The sequence below is a fragment of the Dufourea novaeangliae genome, unplaced genomic scaffold, assembly GCF_001272555.1.
Source record: "Dufourea novaeangliae isolate 0120121106 unplaced genomic scaffold, ASM127255v1 scaffold8, whole genome shotgun sequence".
NCBI lineage: Eukaryota > Metazoa > Arthropoda > Insecta > Hymenoptera > Halictidae > Dufourea > Dufourea novaeangliae.
In genome coordinates, this window is record NW_015373923.1 from 2,623,207 (window position 1) to 2,642,549 (window position 19,343).

At 40.6% G+C, this 19,343-nt stretch overlaps 1 protein-coding gene across 3 annotated transcripts in view; it reads right to left on the reverse strand.

Moving 5' to 3' along the window:
• The window catches only part of LOC107195017 (sodium/calcium exchanger 1), a 124,102-nt gene that overhangs the window by 39,785 nt on the left and 64,974 nt on the right, over positions 1 to 19,343 (reverse strand). Inside the window, exon 4 of one of the 3 annotated variants that reach the window (XM_015584766.1) lies at positions 8,326 to 8,541. In XM_015584766.1, coding sequence (XP_015440252.1) covers positions 8,326 to 8,541 — 216 coding nt within the window. The remainder of the gene's footprint in view (positions 1 to 8,325; positions 8,542 to 19,343) is intronic. The other 2 variants (XM_015584765.1, XM_015584764.1) reach the window with 2 other exon arrangements.

The window sequence follows — 19,343 nt, forward strand, 5'->3', positions numbered from 1 at the left end:
ATCTTACTACTCATTTTCATAAAAGATACTAGACGACTGTATTCGAATGACAATATCGGAACCATTACACTGTAATTATTCTAGTAATTACCATCAAGTTACTGCATTCTTTGCTTAACTGAGTATACTGCCACGTTCTCGAATGATTTAAAAAAGTATCTGTTGTTTAAACGATGTACTTCTGGCCCCAAAATATCAAAGATGGCTATTTCGCGTGAAATTAATGTATGTTTATGAATATACTTTCAATAAAAATTATTTCTAAATTATATTACTAATAATAAACATGATGTACAAGAAGACCCTAACCTAGCTAAGAAATACAAGAGATCGATGGCACTACTCGCGGATATGATTGCATATCGATCGACGATCTCTATAGAGACAATTTCAGGCGCAATATGCTACAACTTACTAATCCAGGGAACCGCAATGACCAGCACGAAACTTCCGTCTAGCAGAAGGTCGTGTCGAATCGAGAGCAAAAAACGCAAGTTCGAGGGTGGCCAATGAACCTTCGAAGCTTTTTTTGTTGCTGCGGTGAAAGATCTCAGAGCTACCGTCCGCTGGCGAAAGCTTCTTGTGTTCGAGGTAATAAATCAGCCCGACACCGCGACGGATTATCGAGCGCGACCAGAATGCAAATGCTTCGTACGCAAAGTTTTCTTCTCCTCACATATATTGAACCCAGTCCTCGTCTTCCTCGGGATTACCAAAAATCTTCGAATCCACGTATTAAGTTTATACTGTCAATTACTACAATCGCCTCATAACGATATTAATAACTCCCTATTGCCTCGTGAACAATCGTCGTACCAGTGAAAATTCACCTGGCTAAATCCTCGAAGTCTGAATAAGCGATAGGCAATCCATCTTCGACTCGACTTAGCATATTATACATTTTATTAAAAATCACCGTCAACAAGGTTACTAGAAGCCTTCGTCGACTCTAGTCTCTCAAGAAACACCCTCGACTCTGTTCACCCTACAAGAGCTACTCTCTTCTCGAGGACTCAAACGAGGCCGCTGACGACCACTCTCGAACACGTGTTTCGAGCACCCCTGAACCGCCTATTAGCGGGGAGAATCTCCCTCCTCAAAAGTATACAACTCCAGGCCTGGGGAACAAATTAACGAAGGGGCTTTAAAACTTTAATAGTTCCCACGTCAGAAAAGTTTCACACGCCTATCGTGCTTTCTTGCGATCGGAGCCAAACCGTCCACCCTTCATCTGGGTCCTCTAATCCATCCAGCATCACCGAGGAAATTGCCCCGCGAATTAAGGTGGAGGGAACATGTTGGTAAGAAGAGATACCTCACGAGGGGATTAAACGTCGGGGACGAGTACACTCCCATCCATAAGTCACGGGGCACTTATGCTAGTAAATGCGGAAGAAAAAAAAATTAAGAGTTAAAAAGATATTTAATTTATAAAACAAACAGATCCTTATCGATTTTCCACGTTGAAGAATGTTAACAATCTTGTTTGATTGAAGTATTTATATCATTCAGGCTTTCATGGCACTTTAACGGTGATTTTTCTGAAGTACCCTCCCCCCGCCCCTCGATTTTACTCAAAATAATCCGTAATCAAGGTTATTTAATTTTTTCCACGTTCCCAGTCCTTTTATAGATCACTGGCAAAATTATGACTATGAATAATGTTATGAAAATTTACAACTGATTATTATTTTGCATTTTCTGTTAAATAATTCTGAAAGGTAAGGTGTGTTCAAGATCTATCTAACTATCTTACGGAAAAATGGAACAAATTAGTAAATTTGCTTTGAGAATTACATTTCTGGTCCCTCGAAACGATCGAATGACTTATGAACGGGAGTGTACGTAGGAACACGATGGTGGTCCAAAGAAAAGAATGTCGTCGAGTTTCCTCGTGTATGTGAACCAATGTTTCTTGCGCCGTGGAGAACGATACGATCTTGTCCACGCCATGATTTAGCGATTGCGTTTAATTGGGACAAAGAAGGCGAACGTCGGAGGCTTTCCGGAATTGCAACGTCGAGGAGGTTCAACGAGAAATAAATCTGACTATGACACACGTTCAACTGAATTTTCGTCTCGCGTCGAGAAAAATAATTCGAGGCAACGAAAGATTTCACGGGTTTCTACGAAAGTTGTAAATTACCTGGCTCGAGGCTGGAGAACGGAAACAAGCGCAACTTGTTCGCGCGGAAACTCCCCTTTTGCCCCGTGGATCGGCTCGCTCGAGCAAAAATCGTCCACGCCTGTGTCCTACAAAGGGCCATTTGCTCGCTTGGAGAGAAGAAAAGTTCACGGAGGAACGTCTGAATAAGTTTCGAACGCCCTCGAATTCAGCTGGCGCGCGTTCGACGTCCCCGAAGGCACGTTTCCGGAAACTGGTATTATAACGCGGATTTATTGTGTTATATTTCCGTCACGGAGCTGAAGATTGCTCCGTTGGAACATGTGGGTCCTGGGAAATTACTAGGTCGTTGCGCATGAAATGGTTGACTTTATTGATAGGTATATTCCACATCGATTTTCCGTTATAATAATGAAAATTATTAACACGGCTCTATTTCTTTATCGCAAAATTATACAGCCTCCTCCAATCGTTCGGAGGTAAACTATTGGAATTAATTGGATATAAATTATTTATGTTGGATATTAATGTTAGTTAAGGTTTGTGTTAAATACGACTGAGGTTCATCGAATTTTCAATTGTGTTCTTTCGACATAAATCGTAAACAAAGTAAGCCACGGTGATACTTATACTTCGACGAAGACCACAAGTGAAGCCATTCGACATTCTCGGCCGATATCCCCGCGTCACTCGCGAAGCAACGACAATCTTCTCGATCGTATCACCAAGGAACGCTTGATCGAGCACGGAATCCATCGTGGAAACGGCGAGGAAACAGATTCCCCGCGATGGAGCACACGCCCACCAAGATTCTCCAGGATTTACATTTAAAGCAGAAGCTCCGCCGTCTCTATTGTTAGCTACACCGACTCCGTTGTGTGTGTGTGTGTGTACCAGCATCGTGAATCGTCGTCATTAGTATCAAAGTTTGCTTATTCGATTCTGTTTACTTCTCGATCTCAACGGCGACGGAGAACGTGCGTGTCCCTTCAAACTCGACGCAGAAATCGTAATCAGTAGACTGCGGATTTTATGTATTTATAGCGAATACGATTGTTTAAATCTTAGGATACAAAATATTTAATGAACTTGATTTAAGGAAGATTTAACGAACTTTGACGATGTGTTTGTTTTATTTGAAAGCTAATAGTAACCTTAATAAGTTCGCCAAACTTTTGAAATACAGACTCCTCTCGATTATTGTCAGACTTGTTCTACACGATTATTGTCTAGATACTGTCAAGTGCGTATTACGTTGCTGAGGTTAGGGTTTCATGCAAAAAAGGAATTTACGAGGGTCTGAAGCATGTCTGCCTATAAGATTACTGTCCTGACAATAATCGAGAGGAGTCTGTATCTTCTCGAACTAACCCTCTCGCGCGCAAGTATATCGGTATTCGTTTTATACAGAATGAAAAGAAGGGTTCGTACTCGACGAATGATGAAAAAAAGTCCTAATAAACATAGTTCGAAACATGGATATTTTCAAAGTTATAAATAATTTTCTGTCTCGATTGGGCCTACTGTCCATTAGTGACTTTTTCGCTTCAAGAGCAATCGTACCTTATCATTTCTTTTGTCGTGGTTACAGAGAAGGTTTTTCACAATTTCTGTTACTTCCTTTACAATTTTCTTTACAACCTTAACAAGAACTGATTTCTAGCTTTGAAAATATTCATTTTTCGACCCACCTTTCTTAGTACTTTCTTCTCATCATTTGACGAATACTATCTACTCCAAACGTTCTGAACTTCTTTCTTTTATCACCCTGTATATCGAGCTCCTAGATGAGTGGCGAACTCGAGCCACCGTTAGAACCCGGTTTCTGAGTTCCTCGGCGAAATATTCAACAGGATCGAAAGAGTTCGTGGAAGCTCCCTCGTAAATCGGCCTCGTTCAGTAAGAAGTCGAGGTCTATTACGGCCTCGCGGGCTACTTTTGTTCGAGAACCGCGCCGCCGTTTTGCATTTCACGTTTCGCCGTCTCTTTTGTGAGCCAAGATCGGCGCAGAGACACGCCTTCTTCGCGCCGCTTTGATAAACCACCCTCTGCCCTCTTTCTTTCTCGATCTTCGTCGCGTTTAGCCGTGAATTTTCAGCTCGACGGATCGCGATAGGCGGCTGCGTTGCCTCGCGAAGAATCCCCAGAGAATGAACGTGCGGGGATGAACCGAAAACTCTGGTGTTTCCTGGGAGGAATCGATATCCTTTCGGGGGAGAGTCGATAAGAAGATAGAGAGCTTTCGGCGCTCCGAGAGGTTTCGACGGGCCAGATTGATTTATCGACGTGCTCCTACCCTCGAGGACGTCTTCGTTAATTGAGCACGATTCTCTTCCGTCCAATCTCGTGACTGGAAATTGTCTTCCTCCGGTTTCGACATCGTTTTATCCTCGTGACCGAGTTCTCACGGGCATGATCACAGGTACTCGACGTGTCATTGCGTTCGATTTTCGAAACGGCCGTGTTCGGAGCCGAACCCCTGTTTTGTAACTGTTAGGACAATAATCGAGTGTGTTGGGTGTGTTATAGGGTATTACGAAATTGTGGAAAAGTCTGAAATAAATATTGTCTGGGGGATGTTGAACCTCGATGGACAACGCTTATGATACTGGGGACTGATAAAAGTGGTCTGTAATATACAGGGTGTTCGAAGAATAAGGTCTAATACCTAGTCTTACCGGGCAACAGAAAGCTTTCGCGAGTTGAGGATCTTCAACGTATTTCAACGAATTCGCCGGCTGCTCTTTCCACGTCTCCAATATATTCTGCGCGATATTTACATAATCGTGTATAACTTTCGGGGCTGTTGGTAACATACACGGCGACGAGAATGTAACCGGGCCGTAAAACAGCGTCGGATTATAAAATGAGACTCGAATGAAGCTTCGTTTAAACCGGGGGTAACTTCATTTGAATAGAAATTTAAATTCAAATTTTCCTTCTTCGTCGTCGATGTCTCGAGAGGACCACCTTCCCCTCTTTTTAACAGCCTCTCTTGGGGCGTTAAGTGTCCGAGTTGGTTAAAGTTTTGGGACCTGAAAATCCCCCCCCCCCCTTTTTTATCGAACTTGTTTTTTTTTTTGAACGAACGTTTTTTTTTTTGTCTGTTCGTCCAGCGTTTTCGAACAAGCAGAGTAACCGGTTTATCTTTGAATATCGACGTTCGCTGGAGCGTCGAGAAAGAATCCCGGCGACCAGCTCGTTACGCCACTACCAACACACATGTCGCAAATTCGATTACTCCAGCTCGTAATTGAACGACGACGCTCGTGCCAGCACCAAAGTCTGCGTGGAGTCGAAGCTGCGCGGCACAGTGGTGTCTGTGTGAGAAAAATTGAAAAAACCAACGTGTTTTCGTGGGTACCGATGGACCTTGCGCAGGCGTGCTCGGAGATGTACAATAGCTGATGGAATTGGGAAAAATGTTAGTGAATAAATGACCGAACCACAATCAGCTCGGGCGACGTTGCTTTTGGGAGAATCGAAATGCCAGTACCAACAAATATCTTGGGAGTGTATGTGGGGGACAAGTGACCCCCAAGTGATTAAAAAAACAATATCGATTTAATTATGGAATTCTTGAAAAGAAGTAGAAGCGTTTTTGGAAATATACTGTTTGTACTTTCAGGTAGAATTGTTGAGATTCGAGGAAAAAATGAATCAGAGTAATAGAAAAGGGGTGTAAGATTAGTGACATTTTGAAAAATCGAAGTCAGGTCGGATTTGGGGCCGGGGTCTTTTAACCCCAATGTGTTTCAATGAAACAATTATAAATAGATTATTTCTAAATATAGTAATGCGAAATATTAACTCGATGAAGTCGAATTATTATTTCCTCCGAGCAACCTATAAATTGAGAAAAAATCAATATTTTTGAAATAATGGTGGATAAACCATGTAACGTGTAATATGTCTTACGGTCGTCAATGGCTTTTCACTTCGACATTATCTATCGAAGTTACCGTTAATGGATCCCGAGAACCGAAAATTCGATTACTGTCTTCAAACACCTCCATCACTCGAGACGCATTGTGCTCCGCAGCTGGACCACTCGCGACCAATAAAACGCAGGAGAAAATGAACGAACGTGTGCGAAAGTCCTCCAAGTAGAATAGGCGGACAATAGTCAGACGCGAAGAAATTCGAGTTAACGAGAGTTTACCTGAAAGGAAGCGACCCAGAGGGGTGGAAGGGGTGTTCTTCTGCATTAAAACAGAGAGAATACTCTCTCTGAAATCGTTCCCCATCCCCTATATCGCGAATGAAAGAAATTGCACGAGACTCGCGGAAACGTTCGCCAACACAAAGAGACAGACAGACTCGTTTTCCTCCTCGTCGTCTAATTGTTTTTCATCGAGCGCATTTCCGTTTGTTTCCGCCACCATCCCCTTGGTTTTCCGGCGACTACCATCCGACTGGGTCAGTGGTTTCATAATGTGTCTCGTTTTAATCAATGCCCCCATTCACCGGCGAATTTACGCCCGAACGAACGGACCGCGATAACGAGGATTTAAAGTCGCGTCGCCCGATAATACGACGAGGGGACGGCGATTCGCGGGAAGATCGTGAAACGTCGGAGATCAAGGGACCAGCGAATGGGTTCTTCGTGGTCTGTTACGGCAAGTGGAGAACGACTCGAGTTGAAATTTCTCGACTGTCCGAGAATATCGCGAGGATAGAAAGTATTTAAGTTATAGAGAACCGGCAGGTCTTTTTCATGACTTTTTACATTGTCCTGTTAGAAGTTTTATGTATTTGTTATGGGGTTATGCTAGGAAAGATAAGTGAACCATCTGAAGTTTAGAAGTAATAAAATAGGATCTTTATGCAATGATGAATATCAGAGAATTTATGTTTTGTTTTAGTTTTGGATTAGAAATACTGTCATTTTGCAGAGGAAATTGTGGTATGAAAATAGACTTCGAATTTCATGAGTAGACTGCGGTTTTTTTAGGCAGAATGACATTTTAGAAAATAATTCATGAAGACGAGAATAATAGTAGGAGTTTCGTTTTTCTCTTAAGTATCTCGTTGGGTTGAGAATGAAAGGGAAAACTCGTAGCATCTGACGAAACTTTTGTCTATTGTTGTATTTCAGAGAGTCCTATAGGCTATAAATGCATAAAATCTGCAGTCTGTTCGTACGTAAAAATAATGGTCAATAAATACGAAGGAATTTTCGTGTGAAAAGATTTCCTTTTACTGTATTCTTGCTTGTATTCAGTAACGACGTCGTGGGTGATATATTTCGAAGCAAGGTACGACACATAACGGGATATTATATTCACGATCCATAAATGTTGATCTTCGACAAATATAATAATAAATAATAAAAAAACCCTTATGTATGATATTTTAAAATGGAAATAGTTTGAAACCTAAAAATAAGTTTCCAGTTCTCGAAAGGTCAAAAGTTAGATGATGTTTCAGGAAACGATGCGAAGAAGGAGAGTTCTCGAAAGGATCCCAAGTTCCGAACAGAAGATTTTCCATGAAGAGTGAAATGCGTGGGAGACGTAGGATATTCTAAAAATGTTGAGAAATAACCAAATTTGCTCCCTTTTGCGAAAGAAAAAATAGAAAGAAACGTTCTATCAAAAAAATCCTACGTCATGTCATAGCCAAGACAATCTAGTTTCTAAAACTTTTTGCGTTTTTGATTGCAGATGGACCGTTCAAAAATTGTCAACCAGTCAGCGAAGACGTTTTTGCAGCCCTAACTTTTCTTCTAACTCCTCTAAATTTATACAAATGTCGCAAAGAAAAATATTTTTTCAAAGCTTATATGTTGAATAAAAACCCCTACAAATCTGAAACAGATTCATTCAATAAGTTTCTTTTAGCCCCTTGCCTTACCACATCGAGTCAGACACGAGATAACGATTTCAAACTGAATTAGTGAACATGTATATTATTAATTTTCTTTGAATCGATATGAAATACGGTTCCGCTGGTATTGATATTTAAGATTTGGAATAAATGTAACGCATGCTATAAGAATAGAATTCCTTTTGCATCTAGGAAAATATTCACGATAAAGTAATTCTTGAGAGAGAAGTCGTAAAAAAAATCGTATGGCAAGGGGTTATAATAAATTACCAAAAATACCTTGACTTTTCGAGGTATTACAGTGTTGTCCCCCCTTAATCGTGGTCCCGCGAGTCCCTCGAACGGCTAAATACGTGAAACTATGGACTCACCGAGCAATATAGACGCGTTAGCCCTCTGTACGAGCTTATCCACCGTGTTCTTGAATTCTTTCGACTCTTTGATTCGGATCTGCGCCCTGGCCACCTCGCCCAGCTTCGGTTTCCCTAGTAACGCCATCTTCTCCTCGGCGGTTCTGTCTTCCGGCTGTTTCATTTCCGCCGCGACTGCGATCCCTGCCTCGGCTGTGAACAGAAAATCGTAACCCACTGAGAAATCGACGTTGGAAATGCTCGCCTCTGGAGTCGAGCGTTCGATGTACGGTCGAATGGCGTGGACACGGAAAAATAAATAGTCACATGAGAAATGTAAGAAATTACACAAGATTCTTTTTTTATCACGACGACATTGAACATCGTCTAGAGGCCATGGTAAAGAAGATCGAAGTCTCGATCGTGCTAAACCAACGTCACGATCGATCTTCCCCCTGGTCGTAAATTATAAAATGGCCCCCGAGACGTTGTTCATGCTAATTCCGTGTACCGACGTCTGACCATACACCGAGGGCTACTACTTGGGACTAGGTCTGATGATTAAAGAAGGAAAATATTATTCTACAAAGGTTTGATACAATTTTTTACATTTTTTAACAACATCTCTTCACTTCTAGATTTAGGCACTTAAACACTATTTCTAGGGCAATTAATTAACAATTTTCTGGCGCAAATAGATTTAATCATCACCCCTGCTAGTTCATTAAGAACATTACTGCGATATTTATTCACTACACAGGAGCAATAGTCGAGATGAATAGCGACCTCATTTCATCTCACTCCCGTGATACAATCGCACAAAGTTCACTGTTCATTTCTATCCCATTGCAACTTTTTTGTACGAAGGGTCTATGCTCGTTTATTTACACTAAATAAATGAATTAGTGGAAAAATTGGTTGGAAATGATTTCTGTATATACAGATTCCGTAACTATTATTATATCGTAACGAAATACAGTGATCCCTCGATGAGTGCGACACAAATAACGATGTTATTCCCACCATTGGGGGGATCCTCTTTTGGAACCCAATCGAAACAGAGTAAACAGAAGTTAAGCAGAGGTTCGTTGCACTTATCGAGACATTACTGTATTAAATTACTGTTCCGTCAATCACGAGCTCTGGTCCCATACTCTATGCTGTTAGTGAGACTTTGTGTAACTAGCAGCCTAGCCGCGTCAATGTTACCAACGAAACCAACCTCTTTTACCAAGTTTCTACTCTACTTCCAAGCTACTTCGCTCTCTTCCACGCGGGGAAACGTATTCAAACGAGACGTGTCCCCATGAATAAATACAGTTCCATCTCCTCCAGTCCGTTCCACCCGGTCGAATCGACGCGTTGTATAATTCAGCCGATAGAAACGTAACAAGATGCAGAATTCCGCTGAGACATCGAACGTATAATACAGCCTGTATGCACTTCGATGGGCGGTTTGAAAATCAATTCCTTATAGCCTTCGACACGCCACGCGAAGCCGATATTATTCCGAGCGTTTCGAGGGTGTCACGATAATACTGTTCAACGAAATTTTGAATATTTCAAATTGATTTATAATCGCTTAATACAATGGTAATATCATTTTTTGTTATATGTACGCGAGGATCTCTTGTAGTTTAATTGTAAATATAGTGGTAAAATCGGCCGGACGGTGATTCTACATGCAGATATAAGTCGAAAAGGAACAATAACATTTTTTCATTTAAGGCTTCGTTTTCGAGATAATCGAAGTTGAATATTTACTGGATACGCGCGCAGTTATCGAATAGGACTTCGTAAGTGCGTCTGTTCATTGCTCTCTGTTTCTACTTGCTACCACAACGAATACACGCGTTTCAAATTAATGAACCAAACTAAACAACACTAACTAGCTAGACTTTATAATATGTAGAAGAAAATGTAAAATCAACATCGTGTTCAAGAACTTTTAATTAACCCAAAACTGGTTCAGTTCCACCATTTTAAGATATGTTGAACAGTGTCGCTAGAGGTCCTCGAACGTTTATCCGTTCCACGACGATTCAACGGTGGAAAACACCTTTGTTTATCCCGAATCGGGTAATATCAACCCCTCGATCTCGTTCATGCCAGACGTTTACGGTCCTCGTAAATATTTTCAAGGCGTTCCCTGCACGAGCGTCTTGTCCTTCGAATAGAAAAAAAAAAAATCTACCGGATCTCCTCCCCCACGTCAGCGATCTCTTTTTTTCTTTTCTTGATTCAATGGGAACCTCGATGCATCCTTTCTCATTTCCTTTGTGGCGTGAAATACGAGCCAAGCAACTGATTCAATCGGTAGAAACCGCCGAGAAGGCAATTCATCGTCGCTGGTTCGACTGTGTGTGGACGCAACGCCGAAAAAGATTCGTTCGTCGATCGTTTTTGGTGGATGCGCGCAGCGCCGAAACGATTCGGTTGTCGATCGTCGTCGTCGTTACGTCAGACGCTATTCCCTGATCGAATCGTCTCGCGGGAATACTTTATAAGCGTCGGTGGCCTCCACGGTGCTCGATGCATTTCGCCGTGAGATGAAAAAAAAAAAAGATCGCTGCCAGCAACGGGGAAAGAGGATTCTTTTGCATGAATTTTTTCCTTCCTCGCGGGAGGACTATTTGCTTTCGAAATCCTCCGAGTAGCCGTGATTTCGTGAAGTTTTCGACGCCTCGAGTTCCCTCGAACGGATGAAAACATTTTTCTCTGGTGAACGATGACATGGCAAAGGTATTTACAATCCCCAATAACGCGTTCCAAGTTCGAGCTAGATTCGTTCTAAAGACTCGACACGAAAGAAAAGTGGTCTAGACTTTACTACTGTTGTTTCTTCGTCCCTTTCAGAAAGAATTGTTTCTGTTTTTACGCGTCAAGAAACACTGTCGTGATTTGTGATTCGGCCCGTCTGACTAGAGACTGTCTGATTCTACTTGTTCTTCGAAATTCCTTTCAACTCACAAAGGAACACAATGAAGTGAACCAACTTCGTTGGAAAGTAGTTCCACCATGAAAATACAATATTTAACAGGTATTTTTTTTAACTACCATCATCCATGTGGAAGTGGTGAAAGCAACCCTCAAAATTAGAGGTGCAAAATATATTTAGTCGAATATCTCGAGATTTCTAATCTCACAGAGAGTAGAAAAATGATTTAAATGGCAATATTGTACATTAACATCCTTCAACGCTATATTTAGAATTTTTTTAAGGATTAACTATCGAGCTTACAAGTATAAATCGTTGAGTGATTTCGACATTTCTGAACACGATTACGAGGGACAGACAGGTGCAGCCACGCGTGCCTCGACGGACTACGAAGATTTCACGATTCCGTTCGAGTTCCTCGGATTTAAGGACATCGGTTCCACGCAAATCCAGGATAATCGATGGTTGGGAACGCTGTTTGCTGGATAAACACAGGGGATGGAGAGTGTCGGGGCTGGGGAACAGATTGTGCATTTCGTAATAGACGAGTCGATATTTTCCAGACCGGTTCTAAAGTTCTCCTAAAATTTACTCGAGCATACAAACGTTTTTTTTTTTTTCTGGCGTCCCTTAACAATAGATCGAAGAATTCTCTTCTTCGTTAAATTATGTTTCCTCAAAGGATAGAAGGAACCTTGCAATCTTCGTGGAGATAATTCCCTTGTGAAAAAGGATCCACGTGACATTTGTAAAAAATCTACTTCTAATTAATATACATGGTGATCCAATATATAACTTGAGAAATATTATATGCTAAAGAACTATGTATTTAAAGTCTCGTTTCTGGAAAATTGAAAGATCTATTTTTAATTATTTAAGTCGTATGTTTTGCACAAGGAATCGATTCTTTATTCGTTGCACCATTAATAACGGACCAACCGGTAGAAAAACAGGCCTATATCCTCGAGGATCATTGCTGGGGGGTTCGAGCGATGATTTCCTCTAGTTCGAGGGAATACAGTAACGGAAGAAAGAGAAGAGGGATATACATACTTTGCTCCTCGTGTAAGCGGTTTATGGGAAAATCGATAAAGGAGTTTGCGCGAGCGCTAGCATCCCCCGGGATAATTCGCGTGGACGGTATAACCCGGTGTGTTACGTTTCAGCCGAGTACGATTGCTCGAATCGTGACTCACTGGTTCTCTTGACCCCGTCCCGTCGTTCGGTGTTCCTGTCGACTAATCTACTTATTCACTCGACCCCTCGAACTGTAACACAGTGGTCCAGAAACAAAATCTAGCAATTAATACTCTTATCCAGCTGAAGGAATTAAAATGTTTTAAACTTGTAAATTTTATTCAAATAGAAATAAGTAAATGGACAGATTCTTATCAATTTTGGGGATCCTTTTCGACGACGTCGTCTTTCATTAACACTGTCCCCAACATCTTTGTAAAAGTGAAATTTTATTCCTCTTTTGACTGAGCCTGAAAAGGTCCGTAGAGAATAATAATTCATGAAACAAATGTTTTGAATGCTTTTGGAAGATAAAAGAAATTTGTCTTTGACTATCTCTGTTGCTAAATTTTGATTCTGGGCCATGTCGCGTCGAGGCGAAATTCGTTCTCCCCTGTTTTGTTATGCAAACCTAAATTCGGTCGAGCTCATTTTGTTCGAGTATTCGTCTTATTATCTTGTCAGTGAAACACGGTAGTTAACGAAACAGGCCGTCGTGTGTCCGCATACGTTCCAGGAGCCCGGGGCTGATCGATTTTACGTCAGTCACAGTCTTCTTTCAACACCGGCTGAGAAATTGCACGGGGAATCTCAAGACAGAGGATCGTCGTTGTTCGTATTATAGGTGCCGTAACGGCCTATTGATTACGAATGAAGCTGGCACAGCGTTCGATAGATTTATTACGGGGTCGCCTGTATCGCGATCTAAATACGGTCAACCTTGGATTAAATAGGGAAAGGCTTTTGATTCTTCTTGGAGGGACACTTATACAGGGTGTCTCACCCGATTTTAAAATCTTGATTTTCTCGCTATTGTTAATCGTAGCAAAAAATATTTCAGCGGAGGCTTGAATGGTATCGAGTGGAGCATATTCTGATGTTATTAATTTTTTCGTGAGTAGACGCGTAAAGGTCGTATAAAGGTCAACTTTGTTCTTTTAAATGGAATGAGGTATATTTTAATATAAAGAAGTACTAACCTATGTTGTCGAAAAGTTAGTATTTCAGGAGATATTTCACTTTAAATAATTCTAAAATACCATTACTATCGGACTTTATTACCATTCCTGTAAATAAACGCTAACGTCTTAGTACGACATTAATGGTGTTTTAGAATTATTTAAATTCAAATATCTCCTGAACTACTAACTTCTCGACATACATAGGTTAGTACTTTTTTATAACGAATGTCCAGCTGCATCGATTGATGTATTAAAAAATACGTCATTCTATTTAAAAAAAACAATGTTGACCTTTATATGACCCTTACGCGTCCACTCACGAAAAAACTAATAACATCAGAATATTCTTCACTCGATACCATTCAAGCCTCCGCTGAAACATTTTTTGCTACGAGTAACAATAACGAGAAAATCATAAATGTAAAAATCGGGTGAGACACCCTGTATACATATATCTTCTCTGAAGGCTGTGACCTCCTATGGATCTTTAATATCAGAAAAATTCACGACATACCACGACGATGAAGAACTGATCCTTCTCGTCGTTCTAAGAAAGGGTTATGGCCGAATAGAGGGTCAAAAGTGCTCTGACGCCAAATTGGACTGTCGATGGACAATAAGATAGCTTATTGTTATAAAGTTGTCACTGTAAAAGGGTAATAAGTAGTTTTAATAAAAAAAAATTTATTTTCTTACGTCAGGATTTTCAATCGAGAACTCGGAAAAAATTCTCCAACACGTGAACTAGTAACTACAATCTAGAATATTAGATTTTTCTGCAGGATTTTGCACGCGATTGAATGGGGGAAAATAGAGGAATAACGGATAATCCGGTTTTTCCCTGTTACCACCTTCCTGGTCGAGATATAGGGTTGAAAATTGGTACAAATTGTTTCTTGTCGGTAAACTATGGAATTGGTCTATCGACAGTCCAATTTACTGTAAGGGCACTTTTGACCCTCTTATCGGGCTATACTCTTTCGGTCCACTTCGACGCTGTTCTTACTGATCTCATGTCCTCTCATTCAAGTTCCTCTCCTTTGTTTTTTATTCCTTCGTTCCATATCTTCATTTCCTGCAAATCTTCCTAATATTTTCACTGTATTTAATTACTCAAATCCGTCGAAGCCTCCTCGACTCGTATCCTCATTTTTTAATAGATATTAATAAGATTCCTGGATTTAATAATATTCCTTTCGCCTCAATCTGTCTGTTTAATCAAATATGTCTTGATTTCTTAAAAATCTTCCTAATACCTTTATTCTTTTCAATTATTGAAATCCACCAGAGCCTCCTTCATTTACATCATCATTTTCCAATAGACGTTTCTTCAGATGTCCTCCTAGTATTTCTACAGCTTATTTGTATTCGTCCAACAGATGTTTGTCTCTTCTCAATCTATCCCCTCACTCAAATTTCTCTCCATTTTCTAGAAATCTTCCTGATATTCTCACTGTATTTACACTAGAATTACTAAACCCATCAAAATGACAGATTACAGATTTACTATTTTACCATTACTGGAATTATAACAGCTCTTTTGATGGAATGTAACTTGTATTTTAATTTACTACAGATTATATTTTCTGGTATATTACCCCAGATTGCCTTATATATTCTGTATATTATTGTATAAAACAATTTAATTTCGTACTGATATTCTCACTGTATTAAACATTAGAACTACTAAACCCATCAAAATGACAGATTTACTATTTTATCATTACTGGAATTATAACAACTCTTTTGATGAAATTTAAGTTGTTTTTTAATTTACTACAAATTATAATTTCTGGTATACTATCCTAGATTGCGTTATATATTCTGTATATTATTGTATAAAACAATTTAATTTCGTACTGATATTCTCATTGTATTAAACACTAGAAGAACTACTAAACCCATCAAAATGACAGATTACAGATTTACTATTTTACCATTACTGGAATTATAACAGCTCTTTTGATGAAATTTAAGTTGTTTTTTAATTTACTACAAATTATAATTTCTGGTATACCATCCTAGATTGCCTTATATATTCTGTATATTATTGTATAAAACAATTAAATTTCGTACAAATTCTGGTAGTTGTAATATTAATTACTGAAATCCATCAGAACCTCCACCTTCCTTTTCCGGCCATTTCCGTAAGTTTATACATCGCGGATACTTTTCCAAACCCCCTTTCACACAATACCGCATACGCGTCGTCTCCAGGCGAAATATCATTCTGTTTGCAACGACTCTCAGCCGAGCCTTCGGCGTCGAAAAGCCCCTTATCCGTTCGAAAGCTCGTATCGCGGTGTAGAAACCTCTCCGCCGGAAAATCCGATATCACGCCTCGCGTATCTGTGTCCGTCCGCCGGCGCGTTTTCGGTAAGATTCAATTGCCTTTCGTCCCCGTGAGTGTTTCTCCCTGTGTTCCTCGTAGGAAACTGTCGCTTCCGGCGAATTATCGTCCAGACATTGCTCCCCCAAAGATCTCCGCTGACAACGGAAGACGTCGACTTTCATCCGGTATCCATCGAAGTTTCACGATGTTTCTGTGTGTTTGTTCGCAAGATATCCAGCCTGGATGGTGTACGTTTTAGAAGAGCGTTGGTATGTGATCGATAGAGGTGCGTTATTAGGTTGTTGCTGAGGACATGAATGGCCCGACCGTGAAAAGACCGCCAACACCGTCTTTTCACAGAGCGGCCTGAAATGCCAAAGAGGCGAGGGGTCGTCGTGGAACCTCTCTATACATACAGTAATGTCTCGATCACTGCGACGAACTCGAGTTCACTTCGAAGCATTGATGGCGGAAAAGTTTTCGACACCTCATAAATTTATTTATTTTTTTTTTTTACCCTAAGCCGAGCCTCTGCTTAACTTCTGTTTACTCTGTTTTGATTGGTTCAACAATGGGACTCCCCCAATGGTGGGAATAACACTGTTGCTCGTGTCGCATTCATCGAGGGTTTAAAAGTTTAAATCTCTATACATTTTCAGTTGAGAAATTCAAATATTCCCGCCAAAAATACAAACATAAGCTAGTAGGTTGGTTTAACATCGATACTTTCGAGTTCGAAATAATAAAATACAACGTATATACAGGGCGAGTCGCCTAAGATTTTCACTCGGAATATCTCCGTTGTTTTTAATCATACGAGAAAATGTAAAGGAGAATAAATGTTTCAGTGAGGTAATTATTGTGATACAGAAGCTTTCTTCCTCGATTTTTTAAAATGGGATAACGTATTTTGATCAGTATAACGTTATAGTTAATAAAAAGACAAATCCAACCTAAAAAAAAAAAACAAATAAAATAACCCTCCCTCTATAGTTCGCCAATATCCAAATGACGACCGATATTCAAACAAGAATCGTTCTTTTTTTCAGTTCTTTCGCCGCTCGGTTACGCTTATAAGCACACGGTTAATTGCACTCTTCTCCGCTTGTTATATTCGAACAAATCGAAGTTTATGAGCTGTAAATTCTGCGGGAGGCCCCTCTATTGAAACGATCTCGCGCGTTGCGTCTCTCGGTTCGGAACTCACGGAAACACAGGAAGGGAATTACGCTCGTTAACAGGCGTGAAGTTCATCGACGCGGCAATCAGTTTCGATAAATTGACGCGCCGCGCTGTTCATCCACTCTAGTAGGCTGTTGCTCCGCCGGTTTCCCTGTCGGCCGACGCCCCGTCGCACTGGCCCAGAATCGAAAATGTAGCAGTTCGTCGCGGAGCAATCTCAAAGTTTGTAATTTTAATTCGATTTTGAAATTTTCGTGATCGATGATCCGCGAAAGGGCTCGAAGAATAAGAATAACACACGAAACAAATCCTCTCCATAATTCGCAACAAGCTAATACGATTACAAGTAATGTCTCGATAAGTGCGACACACTCATCGAGGGTGCACTATAAATCAATATTATTATTATTATTATTATTGTTATTATTATGTTACGAAGTGACTGAATTGTTACATCGAACGCTCGTAAAGATAAAAGGTGATTTTACAGTAATGTCTCGATAAGCGCGACACACTCATCGAGAGTGCACTATAAATCAATTTTATTATTATTATGTTACGAAGTGACTGAATTGTTACATCGAACGTTCGTAACGATGAAAGTTGATTTTACAGTAATGTCTCGATAAGTGCGACACCCTCGGATCAGCTTTGGAGCTTTCGCGGCAAGGCAGAAAAGTTTTCTGCCCCTCATAAATTTGTTTATCCGACGAAATTGAACCACTGTTTACTCTGTTCTGATTGGATTCCAGAAGAGGATCCCCTCAGTGGTGGGCAGAACGTGTCGCATTCATCGAGGGATGACTGTATTTTGGAAAATACAAGAAATTTACTTTTGAACTGTTATATATTTTTCATTCTGGACACCTTCGTGAATTACCAGTGTGGTTTCCATGCGCCGAATACATTCTTCCATACCCAGTGTGCACCAGAGTTTAATTAGTTCGGGAAATTAGCCCAGTTCTGTTCCTTTTTTCTCTTCTATACCCGATGCCAATCGAGCAGCGACCGATATCGAATCGACCAGCCGCCTCCATGGATGGGCTCGTGACACGACCGATTTGTGTTCGGTTTTTATTGCCGGACCGCTGCCCCCTCGTTCGTCTCGCCAGTTCCTAGTGCCCCCAATGTGATCGATACTGCTGCCCGGCAGGTGCATCGATGGTCACAGGATTAAATTGGGAATCGGAGAGAAATTGTTGTCCCATGACGAACGAGAACGTTGAAATGCATCGAGTTCTCGATTTAGAAGCTTCTTCGAACCGATAAATCTTTAACCCTCAGACACCAGATTAAGTAACGAATTTTCACCAACGAAACAGTGTTTCGTTTGTTCTTTTCTTTTTAAATTTACCATATCTTTCTAACAAATTTTCTAACGCTTTCGCAATTATTAACTCTTTAGGGTTAGGCGGGTTAAAAACTCTCCCACCTTTTGCTTAGCTTTTTATGATGGGATATATTTTAACCCACCTCGAAAAGTTAAAGTTACACACAGTCGTACAGTTAAATATTTTATTTTTATATAATTTCTTTTATATTAAAAAAAGTTTTGCTCAACTAGGGTTTCTATTTTCTTTAAAATCGTGTGCCTCGAAGAGTTAACCGTTCAATTTCTGAAGGAATTTTACACTGAAGAATATGTTATCAGTTCAATTTGCCTTCATTCTCCTCGAATTCCTTCTCAACGAGTCTGGCTCGTCGAGGATTTACGGTATTAATATTTCATTTCGTAATTTAAAATACGTGGCGAGATTGCAACCGTGGGAACGAAATGGTTGCTAATTTCCCGCAGCCATTAAATTTACTAATCTTTCGCAATCATAATTTTTTTTCTGGAATGCTCGATACAGCGTAGAATATAACGATGATCCGTGACCTAGACGGAATATTTGCACACGGTTGGTGGACATGTCGTGTGCACACGCCAGCAGTCGTAACGGAGTTTAATCGCGTTAGAAATGCCAACAACCGAACGCATCAACCCTTAACGCGACCCAGAAGCTCTTCTATTTGTCACCCTCTTCGCAGACCATGCCCCTATATCTCCTGGCGAAAACGAGCATCCTCTTCCACCCCTCTTTAATTCGTTAATCGAACGAAGAGATCGTTGGGGCTCGTAAGAACAGACCCTGGAATATTCTCGAGGGTGGAGAAAGAGGAAAAGAAAACAGAATATTCAGTCCCTGGATCACCCTAGAGTTATCCACGGTGGCTCGTTCGCAGCCCAGCGAAGATTACGACACTTTTTTCCCCCCAAGATATCGGCGTAACGTCGTTTACGTCTCGACGGTACCTTCGAGTCCCCGGGAAACAAGCCAGGGCAGTGGCTCCTAATTGCGAAACGACGGTATTTCCGTTCTTAAACTCTCACCCCTAATCGCGGACC